Raw genomic sequence first — 23796 nt, forward strand, 5'->3', positions numbered from 1 at the left:
TTTTTTGCTGCTGAGCTAGCTGTTGCAATTGTTGTTGTTGGACCAATTGCTGCTGCATCATTTGCTGCTGTAAATTCTCTGGCATCATGTGCTGACCCACTTGAGACGATTGGTAGGCCTGTTGCACTGGCTGAGACAGCGACTGCGGTACGCCCATAAGGGGTACTGCCGACGATATGTATGCATATGTTGAGAGGTCATGTATAGGTTGTTGTTGCAGTTGCTGCTGCTGTTGTTGCTGCTGCTGTTGTTGCTGATGTTGTTGTTGTTGTTGATGTTGTTGCTGCTGCTGTTGTTGTTGTTGCTGATGTTGTTGTTGGTAGTACACCTCCTGTGCTCCAGGTTGGAGGTAATACTGTTGTTGAACAGCTTGAGGTTGGTACTGCTGCTGCATTTGTTGCTGTGATGGCTGCTGTGTCTGTGGCAACGCTTGCATGGGCAGTCTATGTTGGAAACCCTGCTCTATGTATTGTGCCGACTGATTCAGGGTTTGGGTTGAGGCCTGAGATGGCTGGTAAGACGGCTGTTGGTAGTAATTACTAACGCCGTCGACGGTCAGATTCTGCGGTGGTATTGCCTGTTGTTGCTGAATTCCTTGTGGTGGAGTGAATACGTTAGCACCGGTTATATTGCTAGTTGTTGAGGAAGAATTTGCAGCGACAGAGTTGACAATTGGTTCATGGTTGCTAGTATTTAGATCGGGTATGGATGACATAATTGTATATCAATTCATAGCGAAGTAATACGTAGACAGCTGTGGTTATTCGAGTTATTGGGGACTAAATAGACGGTTGGGTCTTGTGCAATTGCAATTAATAAGTGGGTGGAACCGCGACGACAATGGCGATGTATATTCGATATCCTGTAGTTGGTAGTGCTAATTGAGTTGTTTATGATGTACTGGGGCAGTTCCGGATTTTGGTGAACCAGCAAGTAACCAGCGGTAAGAAGACGGTGAACAAAAATAATATATTATGGACTATTGCCGGTTGGCGGTGACAATAGTAGCAGGAAGAGACTGGACAACTGGCAGCTCTGATAGGACAGGTTCAACGGAATTCGTCTGGAACAATGAATTACAAACACGGCAAAGATCGCTAGTTTTATAGATATAGACCAGGGCCAATTGGTGATCCCTGGCGAATTGAATGTAGGCAGGCAGGTGGATATTTTAAGCGTAGATCAATAGTTTCTTCCGACGACTAGTAGCACACTCTACTGTGCATTTTACGAGCAGTTAGGGCTTCCACTGGGACGAGTTGCTGGACAAGTGACGAATCGCAACTGGTAGTGGTTTATGGTAACAGAGACTAAGTAGACACGGCTCGGCTGACACTGTCACTGGGGGATTATTACAGATGTAGGTAATGGAATTTAATAGTAGATACTAGCTATTGGTGATGACAGAACGGAAGGGCACTTTTCCCAATTCTTGACAAACAGGTACAAGAAGTTCCCGTGCAAAATGTCAATCTGAGACTTGGTCTTACGCATATATACTATCATAGATTTAAACTTACGTATTCTTGTAAATATATATAGAGGTTTATGTATTGAACGCTCCAAATCCAAAAAAAAAAAAAAAAAAAAAGAGCGATATTTTACGGGATCTTGCCCGGTAGTTCAGTGGCCATAGGGCCATTTAATCCAGGCGATATTTTTTGGAGGCAATCCTGGGGATGGGCCCAGTGCATGTAGATGGGACCTGAGATGAGTTCGTAAAGGGAGCAGGAGTGGCCGGGGTCAGCGAATAAAAGAAATATTGGAAATGATAGCTCAGGTCAAGGTCAGTATTGGAGGGCTTCTGTGACTACGTTTGAGTTTGGTGGTACAGGGTAGGCCAGGGAACAGTGAAAAATAAAATACCTAGAGCCAGATGGTTGGCATGAATATTATTGAGAACCATGCGTAAAAAATAACCCCGAAAACAAAACTTTTGGTGGGTGGTGAAAAATAATCTTTATTTCACTATATACGGATAATACGACATAAGTAAAAAAGTTGTGAAATAAATGTGTTTCCCGAAAAAAAAATCGAAAAACAATCCCTTGAGAGAACAAAAATAGAAAAAGAAACCGAAATCGAACCTAAGAACCGAAGGCACAAACAACAGTAGGACAGGCTAAATATGCTAACTGTCACAGAGGGACGTGAAACGCCACGTATGATGCAAACAGAGCAAACTAGTTCAATAGTGCATCATCTCATGGCACTATGGTGACAGATTAAAGCGTTAGTAGTATTTTATTATCCTATTATTATTGTTATAGACCTGGCATTCGTTTGACCAGGGGATTGTTTTCATTTTCACTACTGGGGATGCCTTCAAGCTCCTGCTGAATGCGACTGCGATTTTGCTGTTGTTACTGTTTTGAGCTATTGAAAATCTTATACACAAACAGAATCGAACAGTGAAGATCAGCACCTTAATCTGGTCCTAACCAAAAAAAAATAAAATGCCCAGTGTGGATGTGACTTATTCTGCGAGAATTGCTGTCACCTTGTACCAAGAAGAAGTGGTGCGTTTTACACTCCCACACTGATGTCATCTCATTTTTTATCAGCAGCAGGGGCAGGTTAGACTTAGGCACAGAGTTCCGCTTGTGTCGACCATTTTCGAAATCTCCAGTCGTTTTAACTCTAAATATTTTCTGTGCCGCACATTGAGTCTGTTGTAATTAAGTTGCCTTATAGAACAAATATTTTTTAAAATGAATATTTTCCATATGTATTATTAACTTTATTTATTATTTATTTTTTCCCACCGATTTAAGCTTTAGAATACCATAAAATTTTTGGGTTCCTCTCTATTTTATCTGTGTAGAGAAAATAACCATATGAGACAGCACTTGGCTGGTGGGCATCTCTCGTTGAAAGGACACCTTGCCTGTGTGAGGAGTAGCAATAGACACATGCAGTCTATCATGAATGCCCAATGTGTACACATCCCGAGCGGTAATCTCATCCGATTTACTCTATACAGCAGTCAAGATTGCAAATAGTGAATATTCGATTATTGTTCAAATCATATTTACATGTATGGCCCTTGAGTTCGCCTTTTGTTCTACACGCAGGCGAAAACTTGTTGACCTATGGTAAAGCCGTACATTCGATAGCTTCAATACGGTAGGTATTTTTGATTCAACCTCGTGGAGTCATCGTCGTTACATTGAACCGAAGAGATGAAACATTGGAGTACTTCTTCTCGTGCGGAGAATAGTGTAGCTATAAACAAGTTATCACACTCACCTTACTGGCGAGTAACATATCTCAACAATTTTTGGTACATCATCTTTTTGGAATTAAGCACGGACCAGGTGTTCATGGGTTTGCAGTGAATTTCACAGGTTGATATTTCGGAACCTCACCATTAATTTCCGCACTCGATTTAGTAATTTTTGGAAGTAATGCACTTTACACTTTCGGGGAGACATCCGAGGAACGAGAGGAGGATATTTCAACAACTAGCGTCCCAATCTCAACAAATACGCTAAGACGCTGCAGCAAACTCGAGGCAGTCTGGGTCTTTTAAAAGCATAGGCTCATTGCTGCCCAACGGCTTCATATTTCTGTCTAAGGTTTTAGGTCCGATACATGTAGACCGAGGGGGCTACAAATCGAAGAATGTCGCCTACTACAAACTGATTATTTAAGCGCCATTTCTTAATTGTCAGCAATTTTCTTTATCGCAATCAAAGGGGTTCGCTTTTCGAAGACTATTGCTGCTATTTTCTTCTACATAACTGGGGAACTTTTTTAGGCATGTTGCCTGCCCACACACAATAATAAATTTACATCCCGGTTTAGCTTTTTAGGAATAGTAGTCATGAGTTTTAGAAAAGTCTATTCCCTACAGAAGGTGATTCCAGCCCTCTATATTGTACCTGTGCACAAAGTTTGTATTCTAATCTTTTCTTTTTCCGCTTTTTGACTGACACTTGGTCTTTCTGCTTTTCTTTTTGCATTGGTAACTATGCAATGGCTCCGTATTATTAATTAAGTTTAACATACGTCGTTGGGTTTTCGCCTTACAACTTCGCCTCTAGTAATCCAGTGCAACCTCAACGTAAAACACTCACTCTCCTTTCCAGATGGTGCGGGAAAATATTGGTGTCGCAAACTTTATTTTGTGATACAGGACTAATAAACTATCCAACCAAGGTCATGCAGCTTCATGCATGCACATGCACGTATGCATGGTACAGAGTATACCCGATATCAAGTACAAAACTTTGTGCCTGTCTCTCAGCCTGTGCTAAGTCTGCAAGCCCAAAAAAGCGGAAAAGAGGTCCCTCATAGGAATTTCTCAGAAACAGGCATGTTGAATGCAAAAGCACATTATATAAGGCTTGCAGGCGTTTCGCGGGAATATTTTCTAAACCATACGTCAGAACCACGAACGATAAACGTTTAGAAGAGAACCTGAATACTGCAGTAGCAGCTGTGTATCGCAGCACAATCAGTTGTCTAATGCTAGAAGAAGTTTCAATATCCGCTTTTCCCAAACAGCGTGATTTGCCTCCACAATCTCACATGGCGTTTTTACATTCCTTCTGACAAGAGTACGATAGTGATCTGCCTCCCTTTCTCCGTCGATCCTCCCTGTAGTATGTGTTTGCTTACAACAACCGCTTTCTCTGGTTTACGTCGAGCTCCTTGGAAAAGCCTTGCATCGTTGGTGCTACACTGTGCACGCCGCATATGCACAAGTGCTTATTTAAGTTATTATGCGTTGTATACCTGTTGATATTATTTTTTGGATTCTATGCTTGTGTTATGTTACGTCCATCTAGGATGGTATCATAACGGGTATTGATTCTATACCAATACTACAACACTCTAGATTATTTTGTATTACTAAGAACACTCCCAAAATATTACGTAAGACCTGTCGTATCCAATATCCGCACTTTTTTAACAACGCGCATCAATATTTAAGGAGGCCAATGATGGCCCATTGGTGTGGTGTGAAATTTATGACCATGCCTCCAATATACGACCAAAACCCCTGTTGCAGGTCTTTGTCCTCATGGCACCTTCTGGCCTTCGTAGAAGAATCCACGTCACGTACGGGTGTGCCTGTGTCACTCTAACTCCTGTGTACAAGTACAGCGGAACCTCATACTCAATGGGATTTTAGCGTGTGGCACTACGATATGTATTCCATGATGCGCGGTTAGGATTTAACTGTTGCCCTGTCGCCTTGAGATATTCTTGAGTTCAACAAATGTCCTCAAAGTCGTGGCTAATGCCCGAGCCACTGCTCAAGGCTAAGCCCAAAACCGATGTACTCCTTCCATTTCAATGCATTAGCGGTTCTCTTACATAAACCCACAAATCATTCACGTTCAATGAGGCAATTTTCGATCGGAGTTTAATGCATACACAAGCATAATTCCTGCTCCAGGGCTGTTTTACTTCAATGCAACTAATGGAGGCCGCGTCTAAACGTGCATCACTACCCTGTCTTCATTATCTCTCACTCTGGAGAACGGGACCCATGCCACCATTTACACCACCACTAGCAATGAACCACCTCCGTCGTCCACCTCCTCTCGTCACTTCTACCATAACCTCTGCCTCCACAACCTCTGCCTACACAACCTCTACCACCACCACCTCTGCCCGGTTTGTATTTCCGCAGTTTGAGTGTGGGAGTTTCACTTTAGGTAGGTGAAGGTGTCTTGTAAAGCTAATATAGCACACTCTTGGCAATTAAGGTTTGGTCAATGTATTTTTGTACTCAGTTTCTCATTATTTTTTGAATTAGTGGAGATGTCTTCTGATAGAAAAGGCACAGGGTGTTCGAGATGGCCATTGTTCCGTAGCTAAATCATACTTCCATGATTACCCATTGTTTCACAGCTTTGAAAGCCGCTGTTCAAAGTGATGTTCTTATTTTGTAAATTTTTATTGGTCGGAAATGATATAGTCATCGTAATCAAAGTTTTCAGAGGCCCTTTGCCTAACCCTCCTCCATATGCGATGGACTAGTGGAACGTGCTGATACGCTGCGGTGACTGTGCAGTTCTTTCCCTTTTGAATCAGCCAACTTTAAGGCATCGTCATGTCAGGGTTAGACTTCGGTTAAACCAAAATCCGAATCTTTTATCTAACCAGCATGTGCAAGTCAACGGTCGTAAACCGACCTACCATCAAAGCGACCAATGTTGACATGGCGTAATATTCGTAAATGGCAATTTCCAATTCTATTTTTGTCGATCGACAGTTTAAAGTCAATACTGGGGCCTCATATGTATGGACTATATTATTCATCTGTTCTGGAAGCTTCCCATGAATGGGACTGGCTTCTGCTACAGGACTAGTAAGATGACAAGAATCCCTTACATAACAGTTGGCATACGACCTTGAACTATAACCAACTGAAATTTGCATATCGGAGCTAAAATGGCCATTTCCTCTTGTTTCACTTACGCACAGTGAATAAGGGTCCATAACTGTGCAGCACTCGCATTTATGTTATACTGCCATCCACTTCCACGGATCAAGAACCAATGTTTTTTGAGTGCGCACATATCCAGAATGCCCTTAAAGAACGTGAAAAAAGTCTGATCTGTCAAATCAAATAATATCGTGAAATTGACAGACGAAATATTGCTCACCAAGAATTCTCCCGGCTCAGATAGTTGGTAAGGTAACGCCTATATAGACGTACAACATATCCAATCCGGCAAGTAGAAGCCTAAAATATATATTATCTCTGGTTTTCTTGATTGTGACAGCTTTTCCGCCATGACGTTTGCATCGAATCGAACCTCTAAACCGCGTATATCTCAGTATAATTAGGCAGTACATCTCAGTATGATTATTAATAGGGACCGTTGAGATCATGCAAAATGGCGGCATGGGTTTTCTCCATACAAAACTGCCGCAGCAAAAAATGTGTCACTGCACACATCCCGATTTCGCAGCCAACCAGCCATCCACAGCCAGCACAGTTGATGGTTGCTGCCGTTACTGTAGTCACGGAAGGAGTTTCTTCCCAATTAATGATGAAAACCAGCAGATATCTGAGTCTAATTATAAATCACTGATAGTTGCATCGAGCTTTAGTGTGTGCGTTAGGATCACGATCCTGACTAATATTAGTCCGTCGCTTATTCCGCAACGATTCGGGCTAGGTGGCCAGCGGAAATCATGCATCACCATACTGACATTGGGTGATGATGCGGAATGCTATGGCACGGAATACCATAACCTTTCCTTTTGGGGACTTAATTGCAAGCAGTATCATCCTAAAGCCCCGGATTTTTGAATGATGATCATATCTAGATGAATATGATCTAAGGGGTAAATCAAGCTTGGATCAAGCTATAAAAAGATACTGATTCCTTGGCTATTTCTTCAACTTTTCTCTTGTCATCAGATCAAATAAATCGAAACCTACAACAAAATGAAATACTCCACTGCTACTTTAATTACTACCATTGTTGGTACTTCCTTGGCAGCTACCATTCCTGCTGAGCCATGGACTACATTAACTCCAACTGCTTCTGCTCTTCCTGGTGCTACTACTGATCACACCCATACTTTTGGTATCCAGATTATCACTGTTACTGATGCTGCTACTTCCAGTGAAGCTACTGCTACAGGTGCCGCCAAGAGAGATGTTGTTAACCAAATCGGTGATGGTCAAATTCAAAAGCAAACAAGCGAGACTTTGGCTACCCCAACCCCAACCACAACTGCTCACGTTGTGAATCAGATCGGTGATGGTCAAATCCAACATCAGACTGCTGAGACCGCTCATGTTGTCAACCAGATTGGAGATGGTCAAATCCAACACCAAACTGCTGAAACTGCCCATGTCGTCAACCAAATCGGCGATGGCCAAATTCAGCACCAAACTACTGCCACAGTAGTTAACCAGATCGGTGATGGTCAAATTCAACATCAAACAACCACAACCGCTGCTTCTACAACCACTGCTGCTTCGGTAGTTAACCAAATCGGTGATGGTCAAATTCAACACCAAACCACCTTAACCACAAAGACCGTGGCTTCTCAAATTAACGACGGTCAAGTCCAAAATGCAACCGATGCTGCTGAAGCTGACGACTCCACAACTGACTCTACCCCACAAGCTTGCTTAACATCGAACTCTTTGAGTATGAACTTACATGGCTCTGTCTTGACTGATTCACACGGCAGAATCGGAGCCATTGTTGCTAACAGACAATTCCAATTCGATGGTCCTCCACCTCAAGCTGGATCTATCTACGCTGCTGGCTGGTCCATCACAGAAGACGGATACTTAGCTATCGGTGACCAAGATTTATTCTATCAATGTCTCTCCGGTGACTTTTACAACTTATACGACCAGAACGTCGCTGCTCAATGCTCTCCTGTGAAGTTAAGTATTATTGACTTAGTCTCTTGTTAAACGATGACAACATTATCACATTGTGTACAACCTCAGGATATACATTCGATGAAATCTACAAGAGTTCGAACCAACTACAGCGAATCACGAGTAGCAGACCGTTGGTATTTGTTAGGAGTCAGAAAGTAGAGGAACTACATATTTCCCGTGGAGAAAGGATCGGAAATCCTTTTCCCATTGTATATTAGATTCAATATTTTAGATTGGGGCCACGGCTAAGGCAATAGTTAGCTACAAAATGGAAATTTATAGGATTATTAAACAGAAACCTTGATACATTAGGAACTCGTAAATTTGTAGACCTTTATCTCGTTACAAACAGTCATTCATATAACTTGTCTACGCTTGAGGTAACTACATTGTCATCTTTGCCAATAATAAATATGTATTGTGAAAGAAACAATTATTGAAGTAGTCAGCTACAAGAACATCTTCTTGATTTTCGTCTTCATCTCTTCAAAAAGCCTTTCTGCTTTTGCGGACTAACTTTAGAATAATTATTACCACTAGTCATAGTATATGCCACACTGGTGTATACGCCATTCTGAGCATTGAGAATCACAGATTCATCTGCTGGGTTAGGCTCTGCGCCGAATCCAGGCTCACTATAGTGCAAAGTGACTGAGCTGAAGTTGGCAAAAGGGTCATTGGTATCGTCCTTCTTGCCATTTGTAGTTCCGTTGGTTACATTCCCATTTTTGAATCCCTTTGCCGCAGATTCATCACTCTCCTTGAGGTGGGGGTATTTCTTCGTAGATTTTGTCAATACTGGAATCATTGGTGGCTTCTGATTACGCAACAAAGCCCATTGTGTACTTTTGAAAAAGACGTGGTTTTTGATCTCTGACGCACCTGTGCGGGAGCCAAGACGTTTAGCTTCATCTTTGATGAGCAACTTCTTTATCAAACTGCGGCAATTTGACGAAACTGATTGTGTATCGGGAAACTTCACATCTTTCTTCAATACGTTTGAAAAAGTCTTTTTACGATCAGCACCTTTGAATGGGGTCGTTCCATAAAGCATCTCGAAGATGAAAATACCTAATGTCCACCAATCGACTGCACTCGTATGACCCTTACCTCTGATAACTTCTGGAGCAATGTACTCTTCAGTTCCTACAAAAGAATTGGTTCTGAAACCATCAATACATGCTTTAGTGTCCAACGTAGGCCCATTATGGTGTCCTAGATTGTTAGTGGAGGATAAATGGGAGCCCTTGCTGAAGAATATCTCTGGGTTTTTAGCACTTTCACTTTGCTTAGATAAATCGAAATCACTCAACATAATATGCCCAGATTGATGTAACAAAATATTCTCGGGTTTTAAGTCCCTGTAAATAAATCCCATGAGATGTAAATATTCTAATGCAGCAGTAACCTCAGCTGCGTAAAATTTGGCATCATTTTCTGAAATCAGCTTGGTTTCCCTTGTTTGTAATGCTCTGAAGAACTCACCACCCATACAATATTCCATACAAAGATAAAGATAATCATTGGACTGGAAAGAATGATAAAGTGTAACAATGAAAGGATGATTGCTAGTTGCCAAAATTTCCTGTTCAGCTAAAGCTCTTTTGATCTTGTTTCTCTCTATCATTTCTTTCTTACTTAATATTTTCATTGCATAAAGCTTGTTGGAGAGTTTCTCACGAACCAAATAGACCTTTCCCACATCTCCTTTACCTAACAATCTTATCTTCTCGAAGCAATCTGGGTTCACCTGGACATCCATAATTTTAGTTGCAGCATTGGAATACATTCTCTCCTGAGTATAAGTTCTTGGTCTTCCTGTAATCTTCAACTCACCGATGTGCTTGTTAACATCAAACTCCTCACTATTGTCATTGATAGCTCCCTGCGATCCCGATACATGTTGAGAAGTCAGTTTTGCGTCAGATAGCAATCTGTGCACCAAAGGCGCGGAAGCTACTCTACGAAGAGTTCTTTGGAAGGGAGAGGCAGGAGGCTGCAAAGCTCCGGTACTACCTGAAATATCTAAGTGATCAGTATCATTGTTGAACTCATTATTGGGCGTACGAGGAGTGGTAGCGCCCTTAGCAATAACGGGATTATAGGCTTCTGGCACTTCTTGGTAATCTGCTGCTTCTTCGTCAATCTTATCTTCCAATTCCGAACCTGATTCTTCGCTGCTAGAGAACTTGGACTGTTTATGTGCCTTGGGAGGCTTTAAAATACCATTCTCCCCCAACGAAATTATGGAATCGTTGTGTCTGAGTGAGACTGACAAATCATTACTAGTCACTGTATCATCAAGAAGTTGTTTCATGGGTGCGGAATGGCCATTGTTGTTATTACCTGCTTCCAAATGTGGAGGCAACCCTTGATGAGCAAAGTAAAGGTTGGAAGACACTACAGGGCTATCTCTATTTCTCTGTGGGGGAGAAGAAGGTGAGTTTGTGATAATTTGAGGAATTTTTTGACCATTGGAATCGGCTCTATTTGGTGCTTGGCCGTGTTCTGGGATTGTCTGCTGTGTTATGGAGTTACTGTTTGAACGATTGTTGCGTGGAGAGGAGACTGGCGATGATACCGAGCGTTTCCGTCCCAATTCGCCTTCTGCTCTTGAATAATTATTCGAGTTTTCTTTAATATTGTTTGAATTGTTATTGTCTTTGGCTGCGGTACCACTTTTACTGCTATTGTTTGATATTTCCAAATTCTCGATTTCATCCATGTTGCTTGGTGTCAGGGCAAGTGTTGGTGTAGTAGAGTTTGCTGTGGATGAAGAATTTCCATGTCCATTGCCTTTTGTAGCATCTGTTGACTCAAATTGTCTTATTGACAACGACAGAGCGGAGAGTCTAAAGAAACTCTTAAGTTTTGAGAGACTAGTCTGTGGCCTAATGATTGAATCATCTTGGGAGTTATCGTTTTGTAGTGAGAGACTTTGTGAGCCAATAGCACTGTTGCTTTCTTTATTATTCGATGCCACGGAATCAGAAATTCTGTTATTTGCATTACTGTCCGTTGTTGGATGGTCCTTGCTGAATATCAACTTCAGAATAGAGATCGTTCTAGACCTATTGCGTGACGCGGAGCGAGAGACGTTGGTGGAAGAAGGTTCATCATCTTCAGGTTTGACATTGTGAGGAGCTCTTAGTACGTAACTGTTTGCAATATCACCACTCTCGGACTCGTACATGAATGTTGGTGAATCTGGAGCTTGCTGCGATGAAGATACAATATTGTTGGAGAATCCATTGGTGTGAGCAAAAGAATCGTCTCCATGGAACGAATGTGCGGAGTTATAAGAATCCGTCAATTTCGGGGAATTTGGCTGGGTCTCGGCCGTCGTACGGAAGGGTAAGTTGATCATGCTGTAGTTGTGTGAATATTAGTGATTTTTGGGTGGTTCAACACATAGAAACTGGTTCTCAAGAATGAAGCGTGTTCGGAGTGACGGGATAGAATGAAGGGTCAAATATCTGCCCAACGAGTGTACTTTTCAGCGATCTGACAACAGATACAGCTTCCTGGTAGTGAGATGCTATATATACTCTAAGGAGACTGTTGTATAGCACTGGGAACGTGGTGAAATCAAAGTTGTTGCAATGACTTCCAATTCCAGTTTTAACTGTGAGTGCAAGATAGGGGAAACGATGGTTTTAGAGGATGAATGCAATAGGTTTGGCGGTGTGGTTGTCAGTAACGACACTGGTGCGATGGGGGATGCTATGGACTCGATGCTGGAAGAAAACAGCAATGAAAATTCCGTTCTTTGCTGGTGATCCACAGAGTATCGGTTACCATTAATCATCAATTCATGGAACGAATTACACGTAGGGACAGTTTTAGTGACACCGGCGGTTTTGTCGCTGTATGTCGGTGTAGAGCACTATTTTTAGGGGGGCTCGTACAGGAAACAAGGAGGATTTAGGCAGAGAGTTGCTGAGGGTGCAGAGAGAGGAAAGGCATTTGGAGGGAGGTGGGTGAGGGAGAGAAACGGGAGAGGAAATTGAGAGTGTGTGAGAAAAGAAAGAAGAGGATTAGTAGGACACGCACAGAAAATAGTGAGAAAACAGGAGGATTAGGGAGAGAATAGGGAGAAAATAAAGAAAGAATAAGGAAAATATAAGGAGAGATAGGGAGAGAATAACGAGAAAATAACGAGAAAATTACGAAAAATCAGGTAGAGATATTTTTCACTGCGCTTAGGGAGAGTCGTCTCTCGGGAGAAACACCACGATTCCACGATTTGATTTAGGAGGCGCTAGACTTGGTAAGGCGTGTGGAGGTGTCGTGTGAAATGGAATGGTTAGTTTTGTCTTGGAAGTCTTCTTGGAAGTCTTATTGGAGGTTTCTCTGTGTGTCACTCCCAAGTGTAGCATCAGCTGGTGGGGGAGTTGTTGTAAGTGGTCATACTACTACATTTATATTATTCTACTTCTACAAGATAAAGACAGGGTACTCCTCCACCTTGGCCAACACATCCCCTTCCCCTTCCCCTTCCCCTTCCCCTTGCGTAGTCTGCCCATTCAGTAAAGTGGTGCGTTTATTGGGGGCACAGTGGAAGAAATTAGTGAGAGGATTCCAGTTTGCGAGAACCTCAAGCTATTACTTTGAGATGGACAAGAAGCCCGTTGCAATGAAGAAACCCAGTTTTCGAAGTCACCAAGCTCTGTAATCCCCCCCTCCTATTTACGATGATCTTGCCAGGTCATCATGGCTTTAGCTAGTTAACCGGGAATCTCGAGGCAAGAATGATATTATATTATACGGAGTTGGAGGGTGGGGAGATTGCAACCCCACGCTCCGCACGGCGTTGGCCAAGAAACTGATCGTTAAAACACCACGTAGATTAATCAGGTACTTTTACAATTTTTCCACGATTTATTTGGGGGGTAGAGGCTTCTTCTACAAATGTGCAATGACCCTAGGATCTGATCGTAATTCTCTAAGAAAGACAGATATCTCCCTTCCTCTTCCTGGATTATTTTGTGATCTATACATAACGTTGTTGGGGAGACAAGAGAATCCAAAATACTGAAAATTTACTCGGCGCTACCAGTTTCGTTATATTTATGATATTCTATCACGTGACTTGTTTTCTAATATGGCCATTGATTCTTCAGCTTAGTGAATACTGAATTAATATGATGTTTCTACGTAGAAATTTCGGATGAAAATGATCTATTTATTATTCAGTATATAGTACAGGAAAGTTTGATGCGTATCCGCCTTAACACAAGTGTGGTGGAAGTAAAAAGTTAGGGATGGAGTTTTTGATGTGGTAGACATGTTCACAGTTACGGCAGATCATTCTTCCCTCCACTATTTGGGTCTCTAACAATAAAGTATGCAAATCTCTCAAAACAGCTTGGTCATCCTCCATGATTGGATCTAACAGTTCTGGTTTGGTGGGTGGTAACGACTCGTTTCCTAAGTCTTTAGCGACTTGTATGATGGCTGGCCAGTTCAATCTTTCCAACATGTGTGCTATGAACTCTGGGTTGTACTCTTGTTCCTCTTGAGCCAATTGGCAGTCTTCGTATTTCAAAGGGAAAGCTTCTGTGGAAGATTGGCAGCCTTTGATGGCACATTTGACGAAGTTGGTAGTTATAAATTTCATTTTATAGTGATGAGGATGCTATGATTTCTTATTTAAGCAGGAAAATGATAAATGAAAAGTAAATTAAATGTTGATAATTTACGCTTTTCTGTGCTAATATGCTGTTCCTATCCAAATACAGCCAAGTTGAATACTTTGAAGTTATAGAATATCATCTTATCTGAAACCATTTAACTGAAAAATTAGAGAAGAGCTTAAAAAAATTATCGCTGAGCTGAGTCACGAGGTTATTAGTCACGTGCGATATTTAGGTTTATACGGCATATAGATATATACTTTATTGTGGGTGTATTGTCAGGTAATCAGAAATGGAATAGTTAAATGAAAGAGAAGTCACTTTCGATATTGGACTAGTTAATGAGAAAGAATTGTGTAGTCACACTCGAATTATTGAGCCTCATAGTCTCTTTCTGAGTTAATTACTAGGGTGAGAATGTATCCCAAGGTATCCCACATACTATATAATTAGAATGTATGTGTGTATGCGCTTCTCAAAACGGAAGTATGTGCAACAATCCCGTAATGTGAATTCTACTGGAAATATGTTCGAAACCGTGGGGGAATGGTTATTTAGGTTTAAGTGAAGAATTGGTGGTATTACTGCTTCTAGAGTATAATCAGTTGGGAGGTTATTTGTTTGATTTCGTATTTTTTTCCTTTTTGTTGTGTTTTAGCATAATTTCTTATGAATATTCTTACTTGTATTTTATTAGTCTCACTCGATAGTTTCTTCCCGAAAAGTCACTAAATAAGATAAAACCAATTACACCATTAAAGTTCTCACATTCTCCAGGGTCTTCCAGAGGCTGAACTGACCCTTATCGTTACCCTCTATCTTACCAAATCACTCTTCCCACTTCTTCCACTCCCCCACTCTCCCCCTCTTATAATCCCTTCACTCTAACGGTAAGTCTTAACTGTGGAGACTCTCAGCCAAGTTACTATCAACACCACATGCAGTACTTTTTTTTGGTGGCAATCGAAAATCCAAAAAAGAACGAAGTTAAACGCTGAAGAAACTGTTTACAACATGAGGAAACACGATCCAATTGAACCCATTCGTCTTTGGAACAACGTATTTAAAGTCATATAATCCGCATATAGCGCCCCACATAATTTCACACAAATTTCCAGAATGTCGTTGCAGAAACTAACGGCCGAGTTGTACGCCCTCTTTGAACAGGACAAGTACTCAGAATGCCAATCACTTCTTCCACCAATCAAGATCGAACTCATCAAACACAACCTCCTCGTGCCTCTTCTTTCTAACACACAGACTAAGGATCAAGTCAACGACCTCAGAATCGCACAGCGAATCCTTGAAATTGGCGCTTTGTCGTCATTACTCTCCAACAACTACCAAAGTTTCGAGAATTACGTAGCACAGCTTCGTCCATTCTATTCCAACTCTAAACTCCATCACAAGCACGAACTTGACACAGACGCCACCAAAATCAAGCTGTTGTACCTTCTTTACCTCTTATCGCAGGGTTTGATCTCGAAATTTCACACCGAACTTGAAGTTATTTACAATTCTCCACAGTACGATGTGGAAAAAGACAAGTTCTTACAATTCCCTGTTCACTTGGAAAGAAACCTCATGGAGGGAAACTACATCAAGATTTGGCGCTTATTAAAGGAAGAGAAGAACCTTCCATGCCAAGAATACAAGCACTTCATCTCTACATTGATCCAGGCTTTGAGATTTGAGATCGCGAAGTCCATCGAGAAGACATACGAGTCAATTCCAGTAAACAACTGCAAGAATCTTTTGTACTTCCCACAGGAGCAATCTGACGCAGTATTTGAGAAGACTTTACAAGAAGAATTGGAGGTGGAAAACTGGAAATTCGACAATGGAGTAATTTACTTTGTGAAAAACGAAGCCGAATTAAGTGGAAACAACTCTAATGTGATCACCAATGTGTTGAACTACGCTGAGCAGATAGAGTCCATTGTCTAGAGAGTTAAACTAGTGCCAAAAATAAGGATATTCCGAAGAGAATGCACACCTACAGTAAATAGAGTAGTCATTGTGGAGTTGAAGCAGTTAATGTATGAATTCAAATGAACAATGCAGCAATTTTTGAAAAATATCATTGAACGATATCACATCACGTAAACGTGACTTTTAATCATGAAAGACTCAGATGTATCTCCGTAATATGCTATACAGTTATACTGGAATATTTTTATGTAATTTAAGAAGATGCACTTCATCGCTTGTGATAAGAACAATAACACTATTTCTTCTATGTAGTCTGTGGTGGGTAGAATCAACTTTGACATCCAACTAAGGCGAGTTGCATTTCCCCCTTATCGCTTAATGTTCAGATTAATGTCAGATGATTGCAAAAATGGAATGGCCAGGACAATACTCGATATATGACGCAAATTAATACCTGACATACATTTGCGACATCAAGGGATTTGCAGAATAACGGGAAGTTTATTACCCTAAACAATGCCTAAACAAGATATAGCACAAATGCACATTTGCCGTAGGAATATCCGTCAAAACCTCACCAGATTCGTATATCACCTGTTTAATCCACATTTACGAGCCAAAATCTCACAATCGATTGCGTGACAGCGCTTGCCAGAATAAGGTAACCCGTACCTTAATCCCATATTATCAAACCACCTGATGTTTGCTGTATGGTATTTCCGAACCAGTAAGATCTAGATCCGCAATTGATATTATTCAATAAATGCTGGTGCATCTGTAATATCTGCAGTGTCAAGCACATAATGCATAGAAGATCTCTGCTTAGAAAAATACCAAATATTATCTTTACTTATAAAATACTCTTCTGCGGAAACCCACCGACAAAGGACAGCAGCACACAATAGCGGATAATGGCAATTGTTCCATATGCATAGGCAATGTTACTACATGGAGCGGAGTATTTTGTTTACTCCAATATGTCGTATAAAGCCATTATGAAGGAATATTCTGGAGAAAGTCTACAAATGATCTTCGTAATGTTTTGAAAATCATCTTTCAGATCTTTGAATTTCTTAAACGGAAATAGTTTTAAACCTACATTAATCCATGAAAATAGTAACCTTCATAAAATGGGAAGGGAATAATACCGTCGCTACCTGAGAAAAATACACTCCTAATCATAGCAAATCAATAAAAGATCTACCCAAGACGTTGACGAGATCCTCAGCATTACTTTACGAGTTCGTTGCAAGTATCATCGAGGTTCGGGGTACAATGCACGTTGTCCACAGAAAGAAGTTGTCAGTACATTACATTCCATGTACAGCAAAACATACCGATGAATCTCTATAACGGCTCCCAAGGAGAAAATACGATGAATCTCTATAACGGCTCCCAAGGAGAAAATAAATAATGCGAGGGAGTTTGCAATTATGTTCCCAACGTAAAACGCACTCTGTCCAAATGCAATGTGCTTTGAGATTCACCACAAGTATGTTATGTATCGTCAAAGTTGTTGGTGCCTCGTTGCCACGCGGATTTACGCATAAAACCGGCGAAATGTAGATCAATTCATTGTGACGTCCATGCACATCTATTATTCTATTTCTAACTCGGTATATTTCCAGTTGGAGGTATTTTAAGTGCCATTAATGTGTTAATTCTAAATTCAAACCTCTGGTAGATATAGCTTTCTGTACTATAATGATGCAAGTGACTCGTAGAATGCTTTATAGCCACTATCCAAATCCTCAAAGAACAGGTCGGCATCCTCAGCAGATAACTCCTGGTTATCCAAATTGTTCAACTTGATTAACCATGTGATTAACTTCGACTTTCCCTGGAAGTCAAATTCTTTGTGGTTACCGTTCTCGACCAAGTCATTGAGATTAACCACCAATTCACTTAGAAGTGGATGCAATTGATCTTTACTCCTATAATTCAACTTAATTGCATCCATACATGTCAAGAAATTTGCCGTTATTTGTACTAATAGCGTTGCACTGGACGAAACTGGCGTTGAATTCACCACATTGACAACTGATGTGGTACCAGCATGGCTATTAGATTCTACATGCCCACTTAATTGCTCAATGGTTGCAGGAATACCCACTTGAAGACGATTAATTGCGTTGGGCGTATTGATGTTAAACTTATCCAGAAACCTGGGGAGAAAGTTGGTCAAGTCTGGAGACAAGTCTGGGGCGGCAAGAACTTCCTTTAAAATTTCGAGTTTTTGGCTATCATCTAAAAAACCCTTTGCTATGATCTGATATTGGTGGATTAATCTATATGACGTCGATGTGAATTTCTCTTTGTCGGTGATGTAATCCTTGACGTAGGAGTTCTCAAGCATTTCCAACGTAGGCAAGATAGAGAATATCTCGGCCAAAGCATCGTAGGTAGACTTGTGGAGCGAGGATTTCACAAGCGATGACTTAGTCACTTCCAGGTGGTACTTGGAGTCGTTTATAGACGAGATCGTAAACGATGTCGATGAAGTTGGTGCATACGATGGCGGAGAATTCATGATTGTAGAAAGAGAATTTATGAGAGTTAAAAAACTTGTTAGTTAAACTAGACTAAATTATATACTATACCAAAGGAATTGAGCAGTGCAGATGTCATATATTAACGATTAATGTGACAATTAACACTATGCACCTCACAAACCCACTTCGACCACTTCGACACAATAAAATACCGTTAATATAATGAAAGAAACCAATTAATGAATAGTTTCTTTAAGACTTTTGGAATGCTCCACATTTTTGTAAATAGTAAAGCGTACACTATATGCAGTACACTATATTTAGAGTATGGCCGATTATTCTCTTAACTATGGAAGAGATGGAAGAGGAATGATGATGAAGAAGGGGTAATATATATATAGATATATTAAATACATGACATTAAAAAGGGTCATTTCTATGCAATTCTTTTTTTTTACATCATTTTTATAAACTCTAATTTAGAACTCAATATCCGTTCATTAATGCCTTCTTCTTTTATTATTTCATTAAACTCATCCACCAGAATCATACAGTACGCAGTAGATAAGGACTGGTATATAATTTAAATAGTGTATACTGAGATCACGTTATCTGCGACAACTTTTACGATGTAATACTTGTCCCATTGAGTAGGCGCTATTGCTTTTTGTACGTAGACATATGAATTAAAATAGACAAATATACATATATATATACATATATATATATATATACTTATCGATAGTGTCAATATGTATTTATAAAAGATTTATATATATAAGTATATATATGTATATCGATAATGTAAATATGCCAAAATGAAAGATATTTAATATTAATATCCATACCTTCCCTAAGATTGTAGACACACTTACAACCCACTACTGTACGACATCAGACGACATCAGATCTCTGCACATCACAATCAGTTATCTGCCTGCACATAACACCCCAGACATTGAAAGCAATAAATTTGGGATTTTGCAGACTTCAAAAAGACTTGAAATAGACGTGGAGAAGCCATGGATTTGTAGAATAGGACGCGTAGAGTGATTAATTTAGGATATAAATTAGGTATAAATAGATAATCTTGAGCTAGTATTTAATATGCCATTTGAAACAGACGATTTGAAGTACATTGCGCTTGAAAATAGGGATCCTTCTGCAGAAGGACACTTCGTTTATTGCGTCAAAAGCACAATGATATGCTGTAGACCAACTTGCTACTCGAGATTGGCCCTCAGAAGGAATATAGCATTCTGCAAAGACGTGAAAGAAGCAATGGACAAAAATTACCGTCCATGCAAACGATGTAAACCCAATATAGAGACGGGATGGAACAGTTCACGCGAGATGGTTATACGGGCTTGTTCTTTGATATGTAGAATAGCCTCGAACGGGAAGAAATTCGTGTTAGATACGTTAGTAGAGGAGCTCAAGGTATCGAAGTTTCATTTTTGCCGTATGTTTAAAAACTACACGGGACTAACTCCAAGGCAATTCTATTTAAAGTGCAAAGAGCTCAAGGAGAATCCACTAAAGTCGAAACCGTTGCCTATTGTAGAGACAAAGAAGAACTTGAAACGCAAGAAGCTACTAGCAAGAAACACTATAACAACAGAATGCTCGTCAAGGAATACATTGGAAAACTCAGAGGCATGTCTTTCGTCTTCAGACACATCTTCTATGGACGCCTCGCTAAGCTCACCAGGCTCCAACACTGAAGTTACTAACGATAATGAATCAGCTCTTGAAGACTTGATATTACAGCATCAGTACTTCCAAGAGGAAGCTAACAAGGATTTGGAGGATTTAAATTGGGTTGACGACTTCATAGAGTTTCTATTCTTTGCTTAATATAGGGTAATTTATGCAATCATGATATCATTATTATGTAGTTTATATATAATACACTGTCCTTCTAATCGATGAATTGGGCAAATCCTGAGATCTTCTTGCTATTTCCATATCCTTCGGCTGAATAGCCTAGTCTTGCCAAATCCAATTTCACATTTCTATAAACCAAAGGAGGAGGGTTAAAGGATGCCATTAAGTCTACCGTCTTCTTGTAATGGATTGTTTGTACCATCATATCTATGAATTCTTTGCCAAACCGATGACGAGCATAATCACACTCAGTCATTATCCAACGCAATAAATAATTGCTGCTGATCCGATCAAATGGACATACTGTGATTGGTAGGTGTATTTCCATGTCTTTAGCATTCACTAACTTCACTTTGAGTACTACTTCGTACCTGATTGAAAAGTATTTGCCTATGCTGGTGAATCCCTGAATGTGTGTCATGGGAATACCTTCGTCAAGCTTTTCAATGGACTTCTCTCTAGCAAGATTATAGGACTCGATGCGCAGAGTGACTTCGCCTTCTTTGCTTCCTTGTGGTTGATGGTTGACTATATCATTATTGTGGTCCGACAATTTATTGCTGTACATTTGAAGGTAATCATTGTCAACCGGGTATTCCACTCTAAATTGATGCAGTATGCCTTGAGTGTTAAGGGCATTCTCTTCTGGCTTAAATTCCTTTGACGTTGTATAGATCTTTACTACCTTCTTTGGAAGTCCTCCTTCGTGACATTCTAACATTTCTTTAATCTGTAAAGTCAATTTAAGTAAACGTAAGTTCTTCTTCACTCTATTATTGAGATGATTTGTCATAACCTTGGTGAACAAAATCAATTCGTCTCGTGGGCCCAAAGAAGACACTGGCATCGAGAGTTCTACCACAACTTGCAGATCGTTGGTGTTGTGTGTTTCCAACACTGGTTCGTTATACTGGCGATATAATGGAAGAGTGTCGTACAACTTAATGGCGACAGGGAATGCTTCAATGTAGTTGATTTCATTTTCCACCGCATCTCCACATGCTACTCTAACAAACAACTTATGAATGGTACTGGCTTTCCAATTTCCTTGTATGTTGTGGTGATACCCACTTGCTATGATATCTCGAGGCAATGGGATAAGTACTGGGATATCCAATGCTATTAAATCTTGATGAAACTCTCCAACTGGAGGTCTATATGCCAAAGGGTTTTCGTATATCTTGTACTCTCTGAAGGAGTCTGTAGATCCTAATTTGGATGGTAATGTCACTTTCTGTATGGTCCTTAACTCGATTCCTACCGACCGGACTTTACATGGAGCTCCGGTTGCAGAGCGTATTTCTATAACTGTTTCTATACGTGGCTGCAAAATTGCTGTTAGTATATAGTTTTCAACTTGCTGATTCTTGTGAGAGTCGAATGTCGCCTCCAGATCTCCTTTTTTCCTAATGAATACATACCAAACTTCTGGGAACTCCAGGACAACCATGAACTATCGATGTACCAGATGCCTGCAAAGACGCTGTTACGGGCGAGACTACCTTTTGCGGCGGCATTGAAATTACTAACTATTAAATCTAAACTAACCTAAACTAACCTAAGCTAATCTACAACCTATTTAATAGCATCTACAAGTCAATAACTACCAATTACTACACTGTATATTATAAACAACTACCCATTGAAAACATTATACAATTCAAGATCGATCCATTAAAGAAGAAGAATCGGGTTTGTTTATCTTTCGTGTCTGCAGGAAGATTCACTGTGGCATGTCGCGAATAATGAAGATATCCGGAGAGAGATGGCATATGCGACATTGAGATGGAGAGTTGAGGGTGGAGGGTGGACGAGTTCAGGGAGATGGGTTGAAGACCCAAAGCTCTCATTGATTAAGCGACGGAGAAGACTCCGAGTTACTGGCCAACATGAAAACCAAAGAAATATTCTTTTAAAACCGTTTGGAGGTACTTCTCTGATCTGCAAATAGAATTCAACATGCGACATTTCAGTACGTTCAGTCGCAATCCTCTGAAACACCCACACCGCAATAATATAAACAACGTATAGCCAAAGGCTGAGCTGGGCTTATGAAAGGAGATACGAAAGTACAAAGTGGCCATACGGGCGTAGTTGAGGCTTGGGCATAGATATAAATCGTATATTGTCATGAGAGGGTTTGCCCCTTTTAAAGAAATCAAAGTATTCCGGGAATTATACTCCATTTAAGCTTGAAATCGTCCTTGAATTTGGTCTGGTAAAACTTATAAGTTTCAATGGAGCTCACTGATAAGTTCTCCACCACAAAGATCCAGCCTACAAGGTAATTCAAAGCTATAAAGTCAAATGAGCCGTCCTTGGCACTGACCACAAGGACCACCAAATAAATTATGATCTCGTCCAAATAATGGGGAGAAGCAACGTACTTAAAGTTAGGCACGGTATATTTCACCAAAGTGGACAAATGGTAATGGTTTGAAAACTGGTCCACGGAAGCAAGTCCGAATATGCCAAGTAAGGCGTAGTCAATAGTTGTGAACTCTTGGAAGAGCTTGGAATAAGGGACCGGGACAATCTTAAGAAGACTTAGGTAACAATTGAGTGAAATTAGCGTGTAATACATATGTCCGACCAAGTAATGGGAGAAGTTCATTTTGGAAGTTTTGGCAAACTTCGTTATGGTATAACTTTCAAAGGATCTTCTAGCTGCCTGAATGAACAACATTATATGTATAAGTTTGTAGTCTTTGTATATCACTGGATCCACAGTTACCTGCAGTGGTTGTGGTATTAAATCTGCTACATATGAGGGTAATTGAGTGCCATTGGTAAGAGCTTCAATTACCAGACAGTTTATGAAAAATGCAACATAGTAATGAGCGAACCAGGATTTGGGCACCGTAATTGTTGTTAAAAAGTCTATATTTTTCTGTATTAACGATTTAGAGCTGTTTGGAGACTCCTCGAGCTTATTTGAAGTGTTTTTGCCATAGAGTAGAAGGCCATTTAATGGTTTTACAACCTTTGTCACAAATATGGTTATGATTGCGAAGCCATAAACGTACAATATGGCATGAAGTAATATGTTGTAGTTGGACATTATAATTGATCTTTGCTTCACAAATAAGTGCACACGCTACACACCCTCTTTCCTTACAAATGCCTACTACTTCTTGAATCCTTTGCAACATAAACTCTCCTGAAATGGCACTTTTCACCATCATGTTATAACCACCAATTCACGTTATACATGTGATCCAAACGCTTGTCGCATATTGGCATGAGCCGCATGTCGCAAAAGTTAAAAATTCCAAAAATACGACAAACAGTACATTTAACCATCTAGCGATCTCTACATGTCCATACTACACACAAGCTTCACTAAGGTGCCGGTATACACCCACCGGGATACCATGACTTTGCTCGTAATCCGTGTTCTTGAAGTTTCTCTCCGAGTTGCAAAAAAAAAAAAATTAATCACATCTTACGGATATTGTGCCCTGGGGTTTCTACA

The 23796-nt window shown here is 40.3% G+C and overlaps 8 protein-coding genes across 8 annotated transcripts; 3 read left to right on the forward strand and 5 right to left on the reverse strand. All coding sequences in view use genetic code 12, as the record gives it.

The window, feature by feature from the left end:
• Positions 1 to 7414: 7414 nt before the first annotated feature.
• PIR1 (beta-1,3-glucan linked protein) lies at positions 7415 to 8404 on the forward strand (the record flags this gene model as incomplete). Its single annotated transcript, XM_064921539.1, has 2 exons — positions 7415 to 7895; positions 7962 to 8404. The coding sequence occupies 2 exons, from the start codon at positions 7415 to 7417 to the stop codon at positions 8402 to 8404; spliced, it is 924 nt and encodes a 307-aa protein (XP_064775338.1).
• A 277-nt stretch (positions 8405 to 8681) lies between these two features.
• RJT20DRAFT_150086 (serine/threonine protein kinase) lies at positions 8682 to 11567 on the reverse strand (the record flags this gene model as incomplete). Its single annotated transcript, XM_064919017.1, has 2 exons — positions 8682 to 11281; positions 11312 to 11567. The coding sequence occupies 2 exons, from the start codon at positions 11565 to 11567 to the stop codon at positions 8853 to 8855; spliced, it is 2685 nt and encodes an 894-aa protein (XP_064775339.1). The 3' UTR covers positions 8682 to 8852.
• Positions 11568 to 13326: 1759 nt separating this feature from the next.
• Positions 13327 to 14142, reverse strand: RJT20DRAFT_38330 (RNA methylation protein). Its single transcript, XM_064919940.1, has one exon. The coding sequence runs from the start codon at positions 13992 to 13994 to the stop codon at positions 13605 to 13607; it is 390 nt and encodes a 129-aa protein (XP_064775340.1). The 5' UTR covers positions 13995 to 14142; the 3' UTR covers positions 13327 to 13604.
• A 527-nt stretch (positions 14143 to 14669) lies between these two features.
• Positions 14670 to 16030, forward strand: RJT20DRAFT_38336 (proteasome regulatory particle lid subunit). The gene has a single exon (XM_064919941.1). The coding sequence runs from the start codon at positions 15130 to 15132 to the stop codon at positions 15955 to 15957; it is 828 nt and encodes a 275-aa protein (XP_064775341.1). The 5' UTR covers positions 14670 to 15129; the 3' UTR covers positions 15958 to 16030.
• A 1611-nt stretch (positions 16031 to 17641) lies between these two features.
• On the reverse strand, positions 17642 to 18472 carry VPS28 (ESCRT-I subunit protein; the record flags this gene model as incomplete). The annotated part of the gene is made up of 1 exon (XM_064918335.1): positions 17642 to 18472. One exon carries the CDS (start codon positions 18470 to 18472, stop codon positions 17642 to 17644), a length of 831 nt encoding a protein of 276 aa, XP_064775342.1.
• A 914-nt stretch (positions 18473 to 19386) lies between these two features.
• On the forward strand, positions 19387 to 20304 carry RJT20DRAFT_127477 (uncharacterized protein). Its single transcript, XM_064917011.1, has one exon. The coding sequence runs from the start codon at positions 19542 to 19544 to the stop codon at positions 20289 to 20291; it is 750 nt and encodes a 249-aa protein (XP_064775343.1). The 5' UTR covers positions 19387 to 19541; the 3' UTR covers positions 20292 to 20304.
• A 19-nt stretch (positions 20305 to 20323) lies between these two features.
• RJT20DRAFT_38355 (uncharacterized protein) lies at positions 20324 to 21973 on the reverse strand. The gene is made up of 2 exons (XM_064919944.1): positions 21743 to 21973; positions 20324 to 21645 (listed from the first exon to the last, which is right to left on the reverse strand). Exons 1-2 carry the CDS (start codon positions 21836 to 21838, stop codon positions 20356 to 20358), a joined length of 1386 nt encoding a protein of 461 aa, XP_064775344.1. The 5' UTR covers positions 21839 to 21973; the 3' UTR covers positions 20324 to 20355.
• Positions 21974 to 22384: 411 nt separating this feature from the next.
• DFG10 (putative polyprenol reductase) lies at positions 22385 to 23752 on the reverse strand. Its single transcript, XM_064919946.1, has one exon. It carries the CDS (start codon positions 23380 to 23382, stop codon positions 22480 to 22482), a length of 903 nt encoding a protein of 300 aa, XP_064775345.1. The 5' UTR covers positions 23383 to 23752; the 3' UTR covers positions 22385 to 22479.
• Between the last annotated feature and the right edge of the window lie 44 nt (positions 23753 to 23796).

This window comes from Scheffersomyces xylosifermentans (genome assembly GCF_036884685.1).
Source record: "Scheffersomyces xylosifermentans strain CBS 12540 chromosome Unknown RJT20scaffold_3, whole genome shotgun sequence".
Classification (NCBI taxonomy): Eukaryota; Fungi; Ascomycota; class Pichiomycetes; order Serinales; family Debaryomycetaceae; genus Scheffersomyces; species Scheffersomyces xylosifermentans.